This window comes from Mustela nigripes, chromosome 2 (genome assembly GCF_022355385.1).
Source record: "Mustela nigripes isolate SB6536 chromosome 2, MUSNIG.SB6536, whole genome shotgun sequence".
Lineage (NCBI taxonomy): Eukaryota > Metazoa > Chordata > Mammalia > Carnivora > Mustelidae > Mustela > Mustela nigripes.
Window position 1 is genome coordinate 153,837,600 of NC_081558.1, and position 18,440 is coordinate 153,856,039.

Here is an 18,440-nt window from a genome sequence, read left to right on the forward strand (position 1 = left end):
GGTCTGAGTATGGAAGCCAGGTCCCAGTGGAATTTCCAAATTGCTCAGAAGATTTTGGTTCCTCTTTTCGGTCTGGTTCTTCTTCAGCATGAGTGTGTGGTGAGAGGATTTCACACAGGAACATTAAGGATCTCATTGATGGTCACTGACCTTTAGAGGGACACCCACACTTCTCCTCAGATGGCTGGACAAAAACTCCTTAAGAGTCATCATTGAAAGTAGCTCGTTTTCGGTTCAGATTCCTCTTTTGCTAATGCCACCACATGTCAAACTCGGTTAGAAATCCTGGAGTCTTTTCAGATGAAAACAAATAGATCATAGGGAAGGATCCTATTTGGAATCCCGGGTGAATGAGCTGCTTTCTGTCATGGTATCTGTCTGGCCCGTAGCAAGACCAGAGTCCTGAGTCCCTGACATAATCCCTGGGTGCAATGGAAGGACCAGCGGGTAGAAGTTGGGAGCAGGAGTCGGGACAGGGAGGAAAGTCTTACAGAAGACTTGCTTTGTAATAGGGACTGTTCCGTGTATATCATTTAATGGAATTTAATTTTACAATGATCCTGGGTGGTTGGTATCATACCCTATTTACAGATGAGGAAATGAATTTATTAGCAGGTGGCTGAGCTGGGGCTAGAATCCAAGTCAATAGAAACCCATAGTTCATGCTCCTTTACGCCTATCAGTCTGCTTCTGCTCTATCTTTTTAAAGAGAACTCAGGTTATTTAGCTATTATATGCTCCCCTCAAGTATATCTTTTCATTTCTTCCCCCTTTTCCAGATCTGTTCCTTAAAGCTGGGGTTGGCAGTGTTCAGCACAATTGCCAAAAGGGGTCCCTTAGATCATTCTGAGTTCCTTCACCCTGCTATGAAGATATCTGCCATCACAAAACTCACTTCCTCACACTGTGTGGCCCATAGCCAGTCTGATGAAGGCCTGAAGAGTGGCTGTTGAGATAGAGAGGTCCTAGTGCTCGTGATCCTGCTGTCTGAGGAGAGAGAGGGACTGGAGACTTGATCCCTAGAGAGCAACCCCTCCCCCCAGGGAAGGTTGTATGGCTCTAGGAGATACAGGGCATCATTGCATTGGGTAAGGAAGCTGGTGGCGAGTTGTGAAAGAGCTTGCGCTTGGGGGCTTGGGGGATCTGCTTGTAAGTCAAGCCTAGCAAAGGAAGAATGACCAAAAAAATCGGAAAACACGGCCTGACAGGGAAATTTGGTGCCACTGATAAATGCTTAGGAGCTAACAAAAAGACAGAGCTTGATTACTGAAATGTTGGTAATCCTGGAATACACTGATGGGAAAGTGGGCAGAATGTTTTAAATGGGAACCGTCTTATAGGGCAACTGTTGCATGGATGGCAGAGAGCTGAAAGAGATCAGGACCAGATAGGGATAATTTAGGGTCACTGAAGAGAAATAGTCTGGAGGTATAAACTACACCTCGTCTGGTGGGGAAGTTAAGGAGCCAATTCAACCTGAGGTTATGAGGCCAATCCAGGCCTAGAAAGAAAAGGACTGTTTCTCAAAGCAAAAGAGCTCAATAGTCGGGTCCGGCTGGGGTGTGGGCAGTGTTAGCCTATTTATCCTGTAACTGGAGACTAAAGTTGGGGAAACCAGTGAACAAGGAGAGTGGGTGGCTTAAAAGGTCTGCACCAGAAAGTGTAGAGCTGGGACAGCTTCCTTTCCTGGGCTGTTTCATCCTCTATAAATAAAAACACAAAAATGAATGAACATGGAAGTCCCTTCAAGATCTCACATTCCAGTGATTTCCATATCCCCATCGGGCTGAGTACATTGTGTACCCATAGTTGACATTCATCTGCCCGGTCTCCTAAAGTCCTCCTTCTTGTGGGAGTAGTGGACCTTCTCTCTCACTGTCCACTGACAGATGAATTGAAAAGAAAATGTGGTATATATATATACAATGGAATATCATTATCATTATCTTACTATTCCTTAAAAAGGAAGGAGATTCTGGCAGATGCTAAAACATAGATGAACCTTGAGGACACCATGCTAAGTGAAATAAGACCCTCACAAGAAGAAACAGTGTATGATTCCAGTTATATGCAGTAACCAAAGTAGTCAGACTCACAGAAACAGAACATTAAGTGGTGGTTACCAAGGGCCTGGGGGCATAAAGAAAGGAGAGTGGCGTAATGCATACAGAGTTCCAGATTTGCGAGATGAAAAGTTCTGGAGATCTGTTTCATAACAATGTGAATATACTTAATACTACCGAACTATACACTTAAATATGGTTAAGATGGTATATTTTACATTTTTAAACCACAATTTAGAAAAGGGAGAAAAAAAGACTGGTAACCAAAAGTATCAAAATCAAACTGAACTCTCTGATCATACGCAGTCACTAGATACAGCACCCTGAGTTTGTTTTTGCCGACTTGGAATTCCTGCTTCTGCAAGTGGCTGTATTTAATAGATAGAAAATCCTCTCTGTTTGCCTCTCCTTAGGCATCATCCAGGTGAACAAGACGGTGAAAGAAGTAGCAGTACTATCTTGTAATTACAACATTTCCACTGAAGAACTGACAGAAGTTCGAATCTATTGGCAAAAGGATGATGAAATGGTCGTGGCCATCATGTCTGGAAAAGAGCAAGTGTGGCCCAAGTATAAGAATCGCACCTTCACTGACTTCACCAAGAACCTCTCCATTGTGATCCTGGCTCTGCGTCTGTCAGACAATGGCAAATACACCTGCATCGTTCAAAAGCCCGAAAAAGGGTCTTACAAAGTGCAACACATGACTTCAGTGATGTTATTGGTCAGAGGTCAGTGGGATTTTTCTGATTTCCTATAACCTGGCAGACTCTTGATGCCCTTAAAGATACACTCCTATTAATTTAGTTGAACATTTTACAGAAGAGGGATGTATCTTCATATAGGGTTAAGTAAGTCTGTAGTTTTACAATAAACCCTAATTGATTTCCAAGACATCCTGGAAGTATTGATTAGTGTGAGTTTCTGGCATTTTGACAGTCCAAATTCATGACAGTCATCCTGGGGCACTATAATGACCTAAAGTGCCTTCTGAATCATAAGGGGACACACTTAATTTGATGTAGCTGAACTGTTAGCTGCACTTGATACAGTAACATATTCTTGTGAAAGTATATTGAAAGGTATTAGAACAATGCAGACAGAGATACTTTTCAAGTAATATTCAAATGCCTATGGCTATTTTATTATTTATATTTATTATTGGATTTGAACCACTCATCTAATGGGTATTCCTACAAAGTTAGACATTAGAGGATTGGATGCATAATTTATGTAACGGGGAAGAAAATTAATTCATAAATCAAAACTCAACTTATACATCTAACCGTGAAGGCAAGCATTTCTTAGGTAGGAAGGAACCTTGCGTTAATCACAGGTGATGGTACCAGAGGATACTAATGTAGCCTGAACCCCTTGCTGAGAAATGATAGCCCTTGACCTTTCCCCCATACTTGAAATTTAGCCACATTTCTTTTTCTTCCTGGACACTGGGGCCTTTCGTGGAAACTAAACCTATCACTTAATAAAAGTTAATCATTCAACCTTGATAATAGATAATGTAAGTGGATCCTTGATGAACTCTTCGCTACTCTTCCCTCCCTGTTCTCCAGCTATGTTGACTCATACACTTTAGCATCCAGACCACACCTAAAGCTTAGGACGTAAGCCAGTCGCATGGGATTACCTTGACCTTCCCTCTGTGTATTCCCTACTCACAGAGAGAGCCATGATTATATGGTGGTGTGATTTTAAGGGTTCTACCAAGCCCGCCATCTTATAAAGTGCTGACCTACACTGATCCCTAGAATTCCCACCATTTTTGCTTCTCTTGCTGGTTTCAGCATTGTTTCCCCTATAAGATCTCTATTAAAAATGAAAATGTGTTACCTGGGGACAGTGGCACCACGAACATATGAACCTGTAGTAGGTAATTACATTAGATATAGGCAGTCCTCAAAGAGAATGCCCAAATGGAAGTAGAGGCAGGATTATGTACATTTTGATAGAAAGATAAAGACTGGAAGAAGAGGCGGAGTTTCAGGAAGGACAAGCCCTAGTAGCAGACCACAGCAGGAGACCAGGGACAGCTCAAAAGGCAACAAGAGTGCTGGGGGCCTCAAAAGGGCTGGGAGGGGCAGGCCCAAAAGTCAGATGTGCAAAGACAAAAAGGGAAACTTTTCATTTGATTCATAATCAATTAATTCTGATTTTTCCATCTGCATCAGTTACAACAGTGTTTCTCTTACATTAAGGTCCCTATGAATCACTAAGATCTTGTTGAAATGCAGATTCAGGTTCAGTAAGGGGTGGAATAAAGGATCTTTGATTCTGCGCTAACAGATCATGAGGTGATGTCCGTTCTTAGGGCTGCGAGGACCACAGTTTGAGAAACAAGACATTAAATAATTCCTTACTTGACAAGGATGACCAGCTGTCCCATTTTGCCTGGGACTGAGAGGTTTCCTCAAACACCTGAGACTTCCCCAGGTTAGGCACTGAGAAAGCTGGTCTCTACATTCGCCTAAGATTGCAAAATGATAGAATATCAGCATCACAGTATCTAAAAGCCTCCATTAAACAGCATTTGGGGAACTAGATATGCTAGTTAACAGATTAAAAGGATAACAGATGTTCACCTTTCTAACACTGTGCACCTCTTCCTTTCCTAATAAGATATTTTTACTCTACCCATTCAGAATTATAACAATGTGGGTTAATGCATTAAAACGAGATACAAAAGAGTAATTCTTTGATGGTTCACAGTCTTGCAAGGCCATAGGTGCTGTTACTTGAGATGGATCGCCTCACTGAAGGGATGGGAGACAGCTGAGGCTGTGCAAAGGCTAGCCAGACCTTGCAAAGATGCTTTCTAATATACAGAATATTTTCAGTATTCTTGAAGTTAAGTATGTCTCAGAAAAGCAGAGCACAAGATGAAGATGAATCATAATTTAGGATATGGGTTACTTGGATTTGTCATTCCAGGTTATAATACATAACATTGATGTTGTAAGAAAAAAAGGGAATATTCTTTGTGGGGTTTTTTGTTTTGTTTGTTTTGTTTTTTAAGATTTTATTTTTTTTTCTAAGATTTTATTTATTTATTTGACAGAGAGAGATCATAAGTAGGTAGAGAGGCAGGCAGAGAGAGAGAGAGGAGGAAGCAGGCTCCCTTCCAAGCAGAGAGCCCGATGCGGGACTCGATCCCGGGACGCGAGATCATGACCTGAGCCGAAGGCAGCGGCTCAACCCACTGAGCCACCCAGGTGCCCCTGTTTTTTAAGATTTTATTTTGTGGGCTTCGAACTCACAACCCTGAGATCAAGAGATGCATGCTCTGCTGACTGAGCCAGCCAGGCACCCTACAAAGGGAATATTCTTGATGTCAGCTACTATTATAATGATTTGATCTCATAAGACAAATTGCAGGAGTAGGAAATGTCAACTAAAAATGGCTCAGGAAAATGTCAGACTTAATTTAGAGACAGGGTTGGTGCAAAAAAGATGACTTCACCTCCTACCAAACTCAAGTTTTTCCTTTTCCTGGCAGTTATAATCACTTGCCATAACTTCCCCTTTCTCTTATTAGTCATAGTGCTACTGGGTGGTTTGGGAAGTTTTCACAGGGCAACTTGATTTAAATGAGGGAGTTCATCTAAGCACAAATTTAAGACTCACAGAGGTCCATCTACTAACTGATTTGCTATGTGTCGGGCCTTGTGCTTCATGATTTATATCAATGATGTAATTTAATTCTTAGAACCCTGGAAGGCCGGTATGACTACCCCATCTTACAGATGAACAAACTAAAACTGAAAGTGGTGAAGTAATTGGCCCCAGGGCTTAAAGGCAAAACTGACTTTTAAACCAGCTGTTGGATCTTGGCCAGCCTGTGCCTTTAAGAAAATCTTTGTTAATTATGTATGTATGGTTCCCAAATGGTCTTTTTAAAAAAACCCAACTTTCGAGAAGCACAATCCTCATGAGTGGCTTCCGCTTTGCATCATACATCTTGTGTTAAAAGAAAGTCCAAGTGTACAATTTGTTTACACTATGATGCTTTCTAAATAAACTCTTAAAAAAAAAATGGCTACACTACGTTAGGCTATACTACGCCTCTCTGTGGAACTCCGAATTGTGAGAAGAAATCTAACTGTACGGGATGAAGTATGCGGGCCTTGGTCCCCCACACTCAGGCTGAGAACTACACATTTCTTTAGGCCTAAGAAAAAGGAAGAAAGTGGGTTAGAAAATCTTCTCATGTGCTCTCTGCAGTCATTTCACTCTGCTTTGCTTTGTATATACTTTAGTATCTTATTGGGGGTCAAATACACAAATGCAAGAGTGCCTCAAATATCTTGTAGGAATGAATGCTAGGAAGGCCCTGTGGCCTTGTGATGCATATCAAAATAGCAAGGGAGTCAGTGAAGTAGAGGGGTTGAGATTATAGGCTCAGTATTGTACAGTTTGGACAGAGGTTTATCTTATTAAAGGCTACTTTTGAAAATTTAGTAAGGGCATGTTAAAGAAAATTTGGAGTAGTGGTTATCGCAAGTGTGAGAAATGGGGAGACAACAAAGGTGAGAGCATACAAGTAGATTTATGTAAATTACAGTCAAAGCACTGGCTCTCAAGTTGGATGGTGGGTTCACAGGTGTTTTTTATAGTATTAGTTTATAATAGATAAACAAGAGAGCCACTTTGTGTATCTCAAATATTGGGAAGGGAAGAAAAGAAAGGCAGGAATGGAAAGGAAAAGAAAAGCAGGCAAGGGAAGAGAAGAGAGGAAAGAAAAGGGTCTGGTATTGGAAAAACTAGAATTCACATCCCAGTTTTGCCACTTACTCATGATTTCTCAACTTCAATTTGATTATTTGCAAAAATAATTTACAGAAATCATATTAGGTTAAACCAAATGATATTTCTGACATTTGATCTTTCTTGACATACACCTGCCTTGTAGGGTTGTTGTAGAGATGAAATGAGGTAGTATCCAAAACCCAACAAGCATTAAGTGCTCAGTAAATGTTGTCTATTATTTTTCTCTTCGTATCTTACAAATGCAAAATACTATGTCAGTATTTATTCACATAGATCTATTTCTTTGTATAAGTGTCCTCTTACTTCCATCCAAAGTGATCAAGAATTGGGATATCTGGCTGGCTCAGTTGGAAGAGCATGTGGCTCCTGATCTCAGGGGCCGTGAGGTATAGAGATTACTTAAATAAATAAAAATCTTTAAAAAAAAGTAATGAAGAATTGATACACCCAATTCAAACCAAAGTTGATCTTTGGATCATACATAACTATTAATGATTTATGGGAAGTTACAAGTTATAGCTCATTTTATAATTCTTATTAAAGCTAAATAATTTATTTTTTTAAAAACCTCACATACCCCCCACTGCCCCAGTACAAAATGATGTGTACTTACATCTTTTTTCTTTCTTCAGCTGACTTCCCTGTCCCTACTATAACTGACCTTGGAACTCCATCGCGTAACATCAGAAGGATAATGTGTTCAACCTCTGGAGGTTTTCCAAAGCCTCAACTCTGCTGGTTGGAACATGAAGAAGAATTAAAAGCAATCAGCACAACAGTTTCCCAAGATCCTGAAACTGAGCTCTACACTATTAGCAGTGAACTCGATTTCAATATAACCAACAACCATAGCTTTGTGTGTCTTGTCAAGTATGGAGACTTAACAGTATCTCAGATCTTCAGCTGGCAAAAATGTACGTAACATTGTGCTGGGGATTTTCTAACTGTGTAAATTCTGAAAAGAAGGCAATTCAGCCAGATCCATTTTAGAATTGTGTATATTGACTTTGATAGCATTTCTTGTATTTTTGGACCCACAAATGATAATGAAGTGATATTGTGACTTGTTAAGGTCACTGTACAAGGTGCAAGCATAGTGTTACTAGATTAATTTTATTTTCTTTAATAAACTTTCTAAAATTGAGACATTCAAATAAGTGCTCTCCATCAAGTACTCATCTTCGGAAGTTATTTTAGCAATATTGTTGATATTAAGCACTAAAATTTGTCCTTCTTTGGACTTGTCCTTGGGGCTTTGGTGCTTTCTGTTTTGGGGACACCTCCTTCCCATTGTCCCATGGCATCATATCATTGCCTTTCATGAGTGAATGTGCCTTTTAAGAACCACTGGTTCATTCACAACTAAGTCTGGTAAAGAAGGCCAATGACAAACTACTTGAGGATAATGCCTGGAAATACAGGTCATTTTTGCCCAGATACCATCACCTTCAAATACCTTACCCTTCAGCTAGTAAACTTACAGAATTTTCTGTTCCCAAGAGGTGAAGTCATTTGAAAATGTAAAATGGAATAAATTGGGCTTATATAAATTTATGCATGTTAAACCCATAATAGATTATTATAGAACTCAGATACTTAAAATAAGTGTCTTACTTAAATGGCTGATTTTATGGAAGACCAGGAGGCCTCCCTCCCACCCCTGGCCCACTCTTAATGCATTTTGTGGCTGTACTGTAACATATAATACACTGAATTTGATATATAGTGGCACATGGATATATAGTATATATATCTTCCTCTTATCTTTATTTGAGTAGAGGAGATATTTTACATGGTCTGGTAGCTCTTTCTAGTGAATGATTTTCTCATGTCTTTCCATCTTGAAGTGGACTTGTTCATTATTTTCTTCCATAGGTAATGAGATAAAATTTCCTGAGGATAATTACTTCCAATACAAACAAAATTTTGATATGATTTTATTAATAGTCCAAATTCATTTCTTTCAGTCATCTTTTATGGATTCTAAAAATTTTATAGAAGTGAGGTTTGAATCATATAGTTTATTAATTCAGCATTACTTTTCACTTTATTAATGCATCATTATTTAATCAATTTTAGATTGCTGTGACTAAGGTAGGGATCAGCACACTGTTATAGCAGATTCAATCACCTTATTTTGGACATTATATTTGGAATATAAGTGTATATGATATTTTAGGACAGGAACTGACAAACATTTTCAGAAAAGGGCCAGATAGTAAATGTTTTAGTCTTTGTAAGTCAGATGATCATTGGCAACAACTCAGTTTTGCTGTTATAGCATGGAAGCTGCCATAAACAAGATATAAATGAAGGATATGTCTGTGTTCCAGCAAAATTTTATTTTAAAGAAGAGACAGTAGGCCAAGTTTGGCCTGTGTACTGTAGTTTGCTAACTTGGAAACAGAGCACTACACAGGGCTGGATCTCCCTGTGATCATGACTTGAGCTGAAATCATGAGTTAGATGCTTAACTGACTGAGCCAATGAGGTACATCTGAACTGCAGACGTCACTTAGAGTCTAAAGCAAATGATGCATTTGTGGGTGGTCAAGGGCTGACTGCATAGACAAACAAAAATTAGGTGTACAGTTCATAAAAACGTTACAAGTCAATGAGAGCAAAGCTTTACATAAATATTTTTATGATTTATTTTATGTAAAAATATTTATGTAAAGCTTTATATAAATATATTAATGTAAAAATATTTACTCAGTTAAGCGTTTGACTCTTATTTTAGTTCAGGTCATGAGCCCAGGGTCAAGAGATCAAGCCCCATGTTGGGCTCCATGCTGAGTGTGGAGCCTGCTTAAGATTCTCTCAGTCTCTCCCTCTGCCCCTCCCCCTACTCACACTCTCTAAAATAAATTAATAAAGTCTTTAAAAAATATATTTATATAAAACTTTATGTAAATAGCCATACTAAAAAAATCCCCAAGTTTATTAATTAAACTGTTTGGACCCATGATTCTTTTAGTCTGGGCCTGCCAAATTGGTTAGCCCTTAATATACTGGAAGGCACATGTGCATGGAAGGAGGTAAATCAGGGAGTCTGACTCATGGTGCAGCTAGCAAGCTGTATGTGCCCAATGTCCACACCTACCTCTGTAATTAGGATTCTAAGTCTGCTCTATGGTGAATTACTAGGTTCCTACTGGGCATCACCACAGAGCTAGTTTGCCACTGCTAGTTCCTCCTTCTTTTTCTCAAACGTACATCCTCTTTCTAGGCTGAATGAGGCTTGAAGATGGGTGAAGAGTGGCCTCTGAGAGGAAGCCAGGAGTGAGTCAGAACCTGTGTAGCTTTTAGATTCCCAGGATAATGGGAAAAGCCTCCCTGTCATTCTGGGCTGGGAGAAGAGATATGTCTGTGTTCTGGTAATCACTCATCTTCATGCAATTTGGAGTTTTAGAGGAAAAGAAAAAAAACAAAAGGAAAACCAACTTTCCCCAGTCTCTAACTGGTAGGTGCACTAAAGTCAAATGTGCATTTTAAAATAATCACTGTGGCAGAATGTGTAGGAATTATTAGAGCCTAGGGAACCAGAGGCAAAGGGATCAGTATGGAGACAACTAGGTGGGGAGAAGAGAAACCTGAACGAAGGCAGTTGCTGCATGAGGTTTTGGGAAAAGGAACCAACTGCAAAGGTATCCTGAATACAGAATGGAAAGTCCATGGGAACCTACTGGGAAGTGAGTACAAAAAGAAGGCTTCACTCTTATTCGGTAACTATGGTGTTGCTATTCACTGAAATGGGAGAATATGGTTGGACATATGCTTCGGAAAGACTACAGTGAGTTCAGTTTAAATCAGGTAGAAATGGTGGCATCCAGCCATGTAGCTGGCAGCTGGAAATTCAAATCTGGAGTTCAGTAACACAGGAGGACTACAGGTATTGGTGAGGATGCAGAGAAAGGGGAACCCTCTTGCACTATTGGTGGGAATGCAAACTGGTATAGCCACTCAGGAGAACAGTATGGTGGGTCTTCAAAAAGCGAAAAATAGAACTACTAGCAATTACACTGCTAGGTATTTACCCAAAGGATACAAAAATACACATGCTAAGGAGTACATGCATCCTGAGGTTTATAGCAACATTATTAACAATAACAAAACTATGGAAACAGTCCAAATGGCCATCCACTGATTAAGTGAATAAACAATATATGGTGTACATATACGTATATATAGTAGAATACTACTCAGCTATCAAAAAGAATGAAAGTGTGCCATTTGCAACAACATGGATGGAACTAGAATGCATTATGCTAAGTGAAATAAGTCAATCAGAGAAAGACAAATACCATATGATTTCACTCATATGTGGAATTTAAGGAACAAAATGGATGGACATATGGGGGGCAGAGAGAGAAAGGAAAACAAATCATGAGAGACTCAACTATAGAGAACGAACTGAGGGCTGATGGAGGGAAGAGGGTGGGGGATGGGCTAGATGGGTGCTGCATATTAAGGAGAGCATTTGTTATGATAAGCACTGGGTGTTATATGTAAATGATGAACCACTGAACTCTACTCCCAAAACCAATGTTGAACTGTATGTCAACTAATTAGAACGGAAAAATAAACAAAGAACCCAGTAGTTTCTTTGTGACAATGCCTGTGCAATATTTAAAGTAAATGAATCTATAATTTAAATTTGCATTTTAAATAAAATGTGTGTGCTGTAAGGAGAAAAGTGAGATCAAAAATATGATATACAGATTTAGAAATCAGGTGGTATTCTAAAACTTGGATGTGGATGAGACAAAGGGAAAAGGCGTGACAGATCTAGAGAGAGAAAAATAAGGTATATCTAGAACTCTCTGTCAACTAAGTCAACTAATTATTAGTAATACATAGAAATATCAGTTCTAAAAATGAGATATAGACAAACCATAAGAGACTCTTAATCTCACAAAACAAACTGAGGGTTGCTGGGGGGAGGGGGCTTGGGAGAGGGGGTGGGGTTATGGACATTGGAGAGGGTATGTGCTATGGTGAGTGCTGTGAAGTGTATAAACCTGGTGATTCACAGACCTATACCCCTGGGGCTAATAATACATTACATTTTTATTTTAAAAAAGTGAAAAAAATTAAAATGAGATATAAAGACAAGATCACTTTTTAATTTTTTAAAGATTTATTTCTCATTTTTATTTTATTTTTATTTTAGAGAGTATATGCATGAGCTAGGGGAGGGGCAGAGGGAGATGGAGAGAGAATTTTCAAGCAGACTCTCTGCCGAGCACAGAGGCCCATGTGGGGCCAATCCTAGGACCCCCACATCATGACCTGAGCCAAAACCAAGAGCCTGCTGCTTAACTGACTGAGCCACTCAGGTGCCCCAAGATAAGAATACTTTTAAAGTATCTCCCAAGAATCTTTTTTATGCCAACTTAATTCAGTAAATACAAAAGTTCAAAATTTCTTTTTCACATTTGATACTTGATAATCTGGATATTAGTTGCCCACAAATATGTGTCTGATTAAAGAGTTATGCAAGAAAAAAAAAGAGTTGTGCTTAGTGGAGAGCTAAGCAGAGAAAGAAGTGAAAAATATTCTTTTTAGTTGTGTAGATATGAGGCATAGAATTCAGCAGCTGGAAACACATTAGAGTTCATACTATTCTTTTCCCTCCACAGTTGAGCCACCCCATACTGATAATCCAGTCCAGCTCAGGGTCATCCTAATCTCAGTAGTAAGTGGGATTGCTGTGATCACTGCCGTTATAGGAAGCTGCCTAATCTATAGTAAGTACTATCATACTATCATTTTGACCTCAATTCCTGGAAGCCCAAACTCTAACAGTGTATGTCAGCAACTCTCTGAGGTTTTAGCCTAGATTATAGCCTCTTCTCATTTTATGGAAACCTTAGTGTTTTCTTTACTGGTCTCACCAGGTTCTATTCATTCACTGTACAGACATTTCTTGGACACCTACTATGTGTCCGGTTCTCTACTAGGCACTGGAGTTATAAATATGAGGAATCATTGCCCTCAAGACACATTCTAGTTTAGTCCATTTCTTTTTCCCCCAACTTTATATTTTCTTGTAGACACTGATGCTTGCTAACTAATTTGAAAACATTTCTTAACCTTTGATTTTCAAGAGGAGGAAAGTCAGAATGACAAGATCTGGGGTTAAGAATCATTTTCTTGAAGGAGAGTAAGATGCACTAATGACATTGAGAAATTAGATGACCACTAGTGATTTTTACCAATTCTCAATTCCTTTGAATACATTTTTTATTGAAAGATAAGGAGTGGTTGAGGAAAGAAGAGATAGCTAGGATGTTTTTCCCTATGAGTTTAAATGTTTGGCTTTATACATATGCTACACTCCATCTCTGTAATTAAACAAAGAGGAACTGCTAGGCCAGAGCTGAGGTCATAGTCACTATGAAGGAACACCAACCTTTCTTGGAGTAGAAATAATGTACATTTAGCAAAGAAAATTGGAAGACCAACATCTGCTGATTTTCCCAAACTTCAGCTCAAAAACTGTCAAAGTGCAGGGAAGTCAGTAAGACTCTTTGCAACCAACAACTCAACCCACAGGTAGGGTAAAGAGGTCTTGTGGGCTCAAGGATGTTTTTGATACAGACTGCCCAGCCTTGTCCCTCTAGTTCAGGACCTCTTATTCTTAACACTACTGACATTTGGGGTCAGATAATTCTTTGTTTTAAGGTTCATTCAGTGCATTGTAGTGTATTTTGCAGCCTCTGTAGGTGCTACTCACTGTATGCCAATAGCACACCTGCCCCAGTTGTGACAATCAGAAATGTCTCTATTACATTTCAAATGTCCCAGTGCAGGGAGGTGGGGAGGTGGTGTTGGGTACTGGGTTAGAAATCTCCCTGATTTAAGAGCCACTGATCTAGTTCTTAGCCAGTGAAGTCTTCCTGATTTACGGGAAACTCACCTATCTAAATCTTTATTGTTTGTGCTTGTCTTCAAGGATGTGCTGCAAGGTGGAGATGGAAAAAGAGGAATGAGGAAGGCGTGGACATGGAAAAGATCTCACCGATCTACATAGGATCTGCCCAAACATCTGTATAAGCAGAACATCTGGAGGTAACTCCTCTAGTTCACCTATTCCAGGGTGGAATATATGAGATATATGGATCCCAAAGCACAGTGCTTTCTTCCTCAGTACCAGATTTAAACTCTACCTCACCTTCTCAAAACCCTAACTCAGGTTACTCTAAACAGATGGTTGGCATCTCTCCTTTCTCCTCACATATGACTTGCTTATTGTTACCCCTTTCTTCGCTGTGCCATTCTGCCATGTTGAACTGTTCCCCTCCCTTGTCAGTCAACCCAGTGTCTTTCATTATCTGTAAAGTACCTTAAGTTCACCTTGAAGTAATATTCCTGGCCCAGCTGCTTACTCTGATCATTCCTTTTCGCCTGTATCCCTCACTACTGATGGATCCAGATTAGGGTCAGTTACTGGTCACTCTGATCCTCTCAGTAACATCCTCATTGGTCTCTCTGCCTCTAACAGAGTCATCCTACTAACTCAGCAACACAGCCAAATCTTATGAAGAATCACTTCTTCATGTCATTTTCCCACTCAAAAACTCAGAAGAGACCCCTAATGCCTACAGGGAAAGTATCAAGCCGCTTAATTTCCCATATTTCAATTGATCTCTTCAGTGTAAACATTTTCAGTTCTTTGAACTGTTCTCCACATAGTAGTTTCCAGAAGCTTCATGTGAACACACTAGATGTCAACAAGTGGAGTTCAAGACTTTAGATATGGTCTAATTCTACATACAATGGTATAATTACTGTCTGGGATCTGGAATGTTCTTTCTGTTAAAAAAGCCTAACACAGCAGCAGCTTTTCTGAGTCACACTATTAACTTATATCAATTTTGTGTTATCCTAAGCTTCCCAGGCCTTTTCATGTAAGAGAAATATTAGAATCCAAGAAACTGATACCAGGTTCAGGGTGGTTTATAGACTCCGTAAATAGTTCCTTTTTGATTTACGAAGTTAGGGTGAAAAAGCATAAGAAATGAGTCTGCAGTTACCTTTAAAAAATAAAAGGAGATGAAATATACCACCTGAGACTTAACTCTAATAGGTTGTTTTACAAAAGCATTATTTTATTATTTCATTTAGTCTTTTTTTTTTTTAAGGTTTTATTTATTTGACAGAGAGAGAGAATACAAGCAAGGCGAAGCAGTAGGCAGAGGGAGAAGCAGCAAGATCCCCGTGGAGTAGGGAGCCAGATGTGGGACTTGATCCACCCAAGACGAAGGCAGCCGCTTAACCGACTGAGCCACCCAGGCACCCCTATTTCATTTGGTCTTATAAAAATCTTTGTGAGCAAGATCTTTATCTCCATTTTATAGGAGGGAATCCCGAGGCTCCCTCCCAGAGGTTGTGATTTGCCTAAGGTCAGGTAGGCAAGGAGCAGGGCCAGGACTCAAACTGGGTATTAAGCTCAGGTTCCTTTCACAACATCATAGCAGGCTATGCACATTTCCCCACAGCAGTCTCTGTTTCCTGTTTTTTCCACCTTCTTCAGGATGTCCTTTCCAGGATGTCCACCTCGGTTCCGTGACTACCTAGAACTTCTCTGACTTTCCTTAACAGTTGGTTGCTGCTCAGTCGGCTGATATGCCATGTTGAAGCTGGGGTCTTGTCTCCTCAGGGGTCACCTTGTCCAGTTCAGGCAACTCTGCCTTTGAACTGCTAGAGCAATGCTCTCTTGCACATCACATTCCATCTGGGTTTATTTTCATATGCATGTCTTATATTCTTTACTAAGTTGTAGGCTTATGGAGAACAAACATACCTGACATATATTTGCCTCATAGGCAGAATATTACCTTGATCACTATATATGGTCGTTTGATGATCACTGGTGCTTAAATAGATATTTCATGTAATAAAAATTGTCAGACTTGTCCTAAATTCTTCCATAATTTAGACTTCCCTTTATATTTTTTGGCCATCAAGATTAAAATCTACTAATGTCACCTCAACTTTGGAGCACCTTTGTGATAAAAAATATAAAAATTAAAATGCTTTCCTCCTTTGAGAATTCAGGTTTTGAAGTATTCGTTTATTTTTTTTGTTTCCCCAGGTCCCACCTCCATCTTAGATTGGCCTCTTCTTTGAATTTCTTCAGATGGCCAGGATTATCCTAGGATTATTCTCTAGGAGCCTCTTCCTTTCGGTGGCCCTGCAAAAAGTGACCAGAGGAATATGGTGGGGACATAAGTAGCTCTGGTAACCTTGGTCAAAGAACTTAGAAACAAAGAATTGTTCAGGCCTGGAAGAGACATTCGAAAACACTTGTCTCATTAATGGCAAGGACATCAAGGCCCAGGGGGTGACCTGGATAAAGGCCTGCGCCAGAATCCAGATTTCCTATCTCTGGTGCTCTTTTCCATTAGTCTGGCTCTGTGCTATTAACTGGTGTGTTTATATATACACACATCAGTCAAAATGCTTCTGGAAAAAGAATTTATCCAATGTCAGGTCAACTTTTTAGACTTGATCTGATACAACACTGGAGCATTGTGTGTTGTTATAAAAAGGAATCTGATGTTAATGTGTGAGTAGTGTGCTGGTACATATACCAGTGTGAGGATGATGGAAACATTACTGATGTTAACCAATATTTCATTTTTCATTGTGCTCTCCCACTTCTCCATCAGTTTCTAAAGAAAGGAGATTTATCCCAAACTAATATCCTCTGACATGTAAGATCAATGACTTATACACCTCAAAGCAATAGGTTGGAGAGAAATAGGTTGGTTTACAGAGTCACATCCCACTGGTTCATATTGGACTGATAATCTCCTTAAATGGCTTTATGCTAGTTTAACCTCATTTGTAAAATATGAGAAAGTTCTCATTTAAAATGAGATAGGTTTTTATTGTGTATTACTAACAGTAAGCTGTCTTTAGAAATCGATCAGGGTAATGAAAATAGCATTCCCTAGACCTTCCTTATCCCTAAAGTGCTAACTGCTGTTCCTGAGTTATTTGCTCATGACTCCTCTTTCTCTGAACTTGTCTTCCACAACTCAGTGGACCAGAAGGTGGACCTGACTTAAGTGGGAGCAATCAGACATTCCCACTGGAAAATCTGACGTTGGATAGCAAATTGACCAAGTTTCTCACATGTGGCTGGGTCTAAAACATTTAATTTGGGTAGCTATAATGGGACCAGATTATGTTAGTCTTAAGTACACTTTTAAATGGTTACTCTCAGAACAAAATCACTGAGGGAAATAAATAATTTAAAGCAAAGACAAGAATTTAAAGCAAACAAAAAAAAAAACAGGAATTGCTATATCTAGTTAAGATTAATAATCCTTAGACATGATCAAGGGGAGACCTCAAGAAGTAGTTACAAACGAGGACACACCTAAGAGACAGCTTATTTATACTTAAATTATATTACATTACTTATTACATTTGATAAATTATTAGTACTATTTTTTCAAGGAGTTGTACTTTTATTCTGATATTTTTATGATATGAATAAAACTATTTTTAAAACCGTCTAGTTTTATAATATCTAGTTGGAGAATATAATCTATATGTGGATGTGAATAAAACAATAAACAGATTGACTGCCAATTTGTCAGCAGTTTATGAATGAGATAATTAAGAAAAACATACTTTATGGAGTATGGCATTAACATGTAATAACATGTTAATAATATACTTGTGCAGAAGTTCTTCTATCCTTATAATTACTAATATTTGCTGTTCTCTCTCTCATCCCCTGTGCTCCAGGGCCTCGTGCTATGCTCCACATGCATCATTTCACTTAATACCCATTCTGAGGTAGATGAGATTTCATTTGACAGAGGGGAAAAACTGAGACCAAAGTAAAATGGCTATGCTATAGGTCACATGGCTGCAAAGCCACATGATTGGGATGCTAAGCCAGCGATCTGCCCCCAGAGCCTCTAATTTCAGCCCCTACATCACTCAGCTACATAAATCTGGTCCCTGAAAACAGTTATTTTCAGAACAGGAACTAAAAACAAAGAGATCTAACACTAAAAAAGCACTAGCAGTCTTCCCCCCCCTTAGTCCACTTAACCCAGTTCATTTCCCCCCCACCTCTTTCAGTAAAAGCTATAATCTGCAGGATTGCAGATTCCTTCGTAAGGAGCTAGCTCCTGAAGTATAAAGACTGTGTATCTATTCTAAGTAACTTATGCATATTACAGCACAGACACTTTGTCAGCAACACTAAGAGAGGAAACGAAGTCAGGCTCCTTTTTTAAAATAATGCGTATCTATTTCTTGTTTGTTAAATTTATATTGTATTTCAAATGGCATAGGAATTCTCTTTTTATTTTATTTTATTTTAAAGATTTATTTATTTGAGAGAGGGCATGCATGAGGAGGGAGGGGCAGAGTGGGAAGGAGAGGGACAAGCAGACTCCACACTGACCATGAAGCACCACACACGGTTCAATCCACAACCCTGAGATCATGACCTGAGTATAAATCGAGAATTGGATGCTCAACCAACAGCCACTCAGGCACCCTACTCACCTAGGCCTGTGATATTTCCAGGACTAAAAGGCACCAGGGTTTTATCACAGACCA

General features: G+C 39.3%; 1 protein-coding gene across 2 annotated transcripts in view; it reads left to right on the forward strand.

Moving 5' to 3' along the window:
• Window positions 1-17,443, forward strand: part of CD80 (CD80 molecule) — a 27,396-nt gene extending 9,953 nt beyond the window's left edge. For both annotated transcript variants that reach the window (XM_059391891.1, XM_059391892.1), the window contains 5 exons: window positions 2,477-2,794; window positions 7,478-7,759; window positions 12,488-12,595; window positions 13,804-13,919; window positions 15,946-17,443. In XM_059391891.1, the coding sequence (XP_059247874.1) occupies window positions 2,477-2,794; window positions 7,478-7,759; window positions 12,488-12,595; window positions 13,804-13,904 (809 nt within the window). In that variant the 3' untranslated portion in view covers window positions 13,905-13,919; window positions 15,946-17,443. The remainder of the gene's footprint in view (window positions 1-2,476; window positions 2,795-7,477; window positions 7,760-12,487; window positions 12,596-13,803; window positions 13,920-15,945) is intronic.
• Window positions 17,444-18,440: the final 997 nt, after the last annotated feature.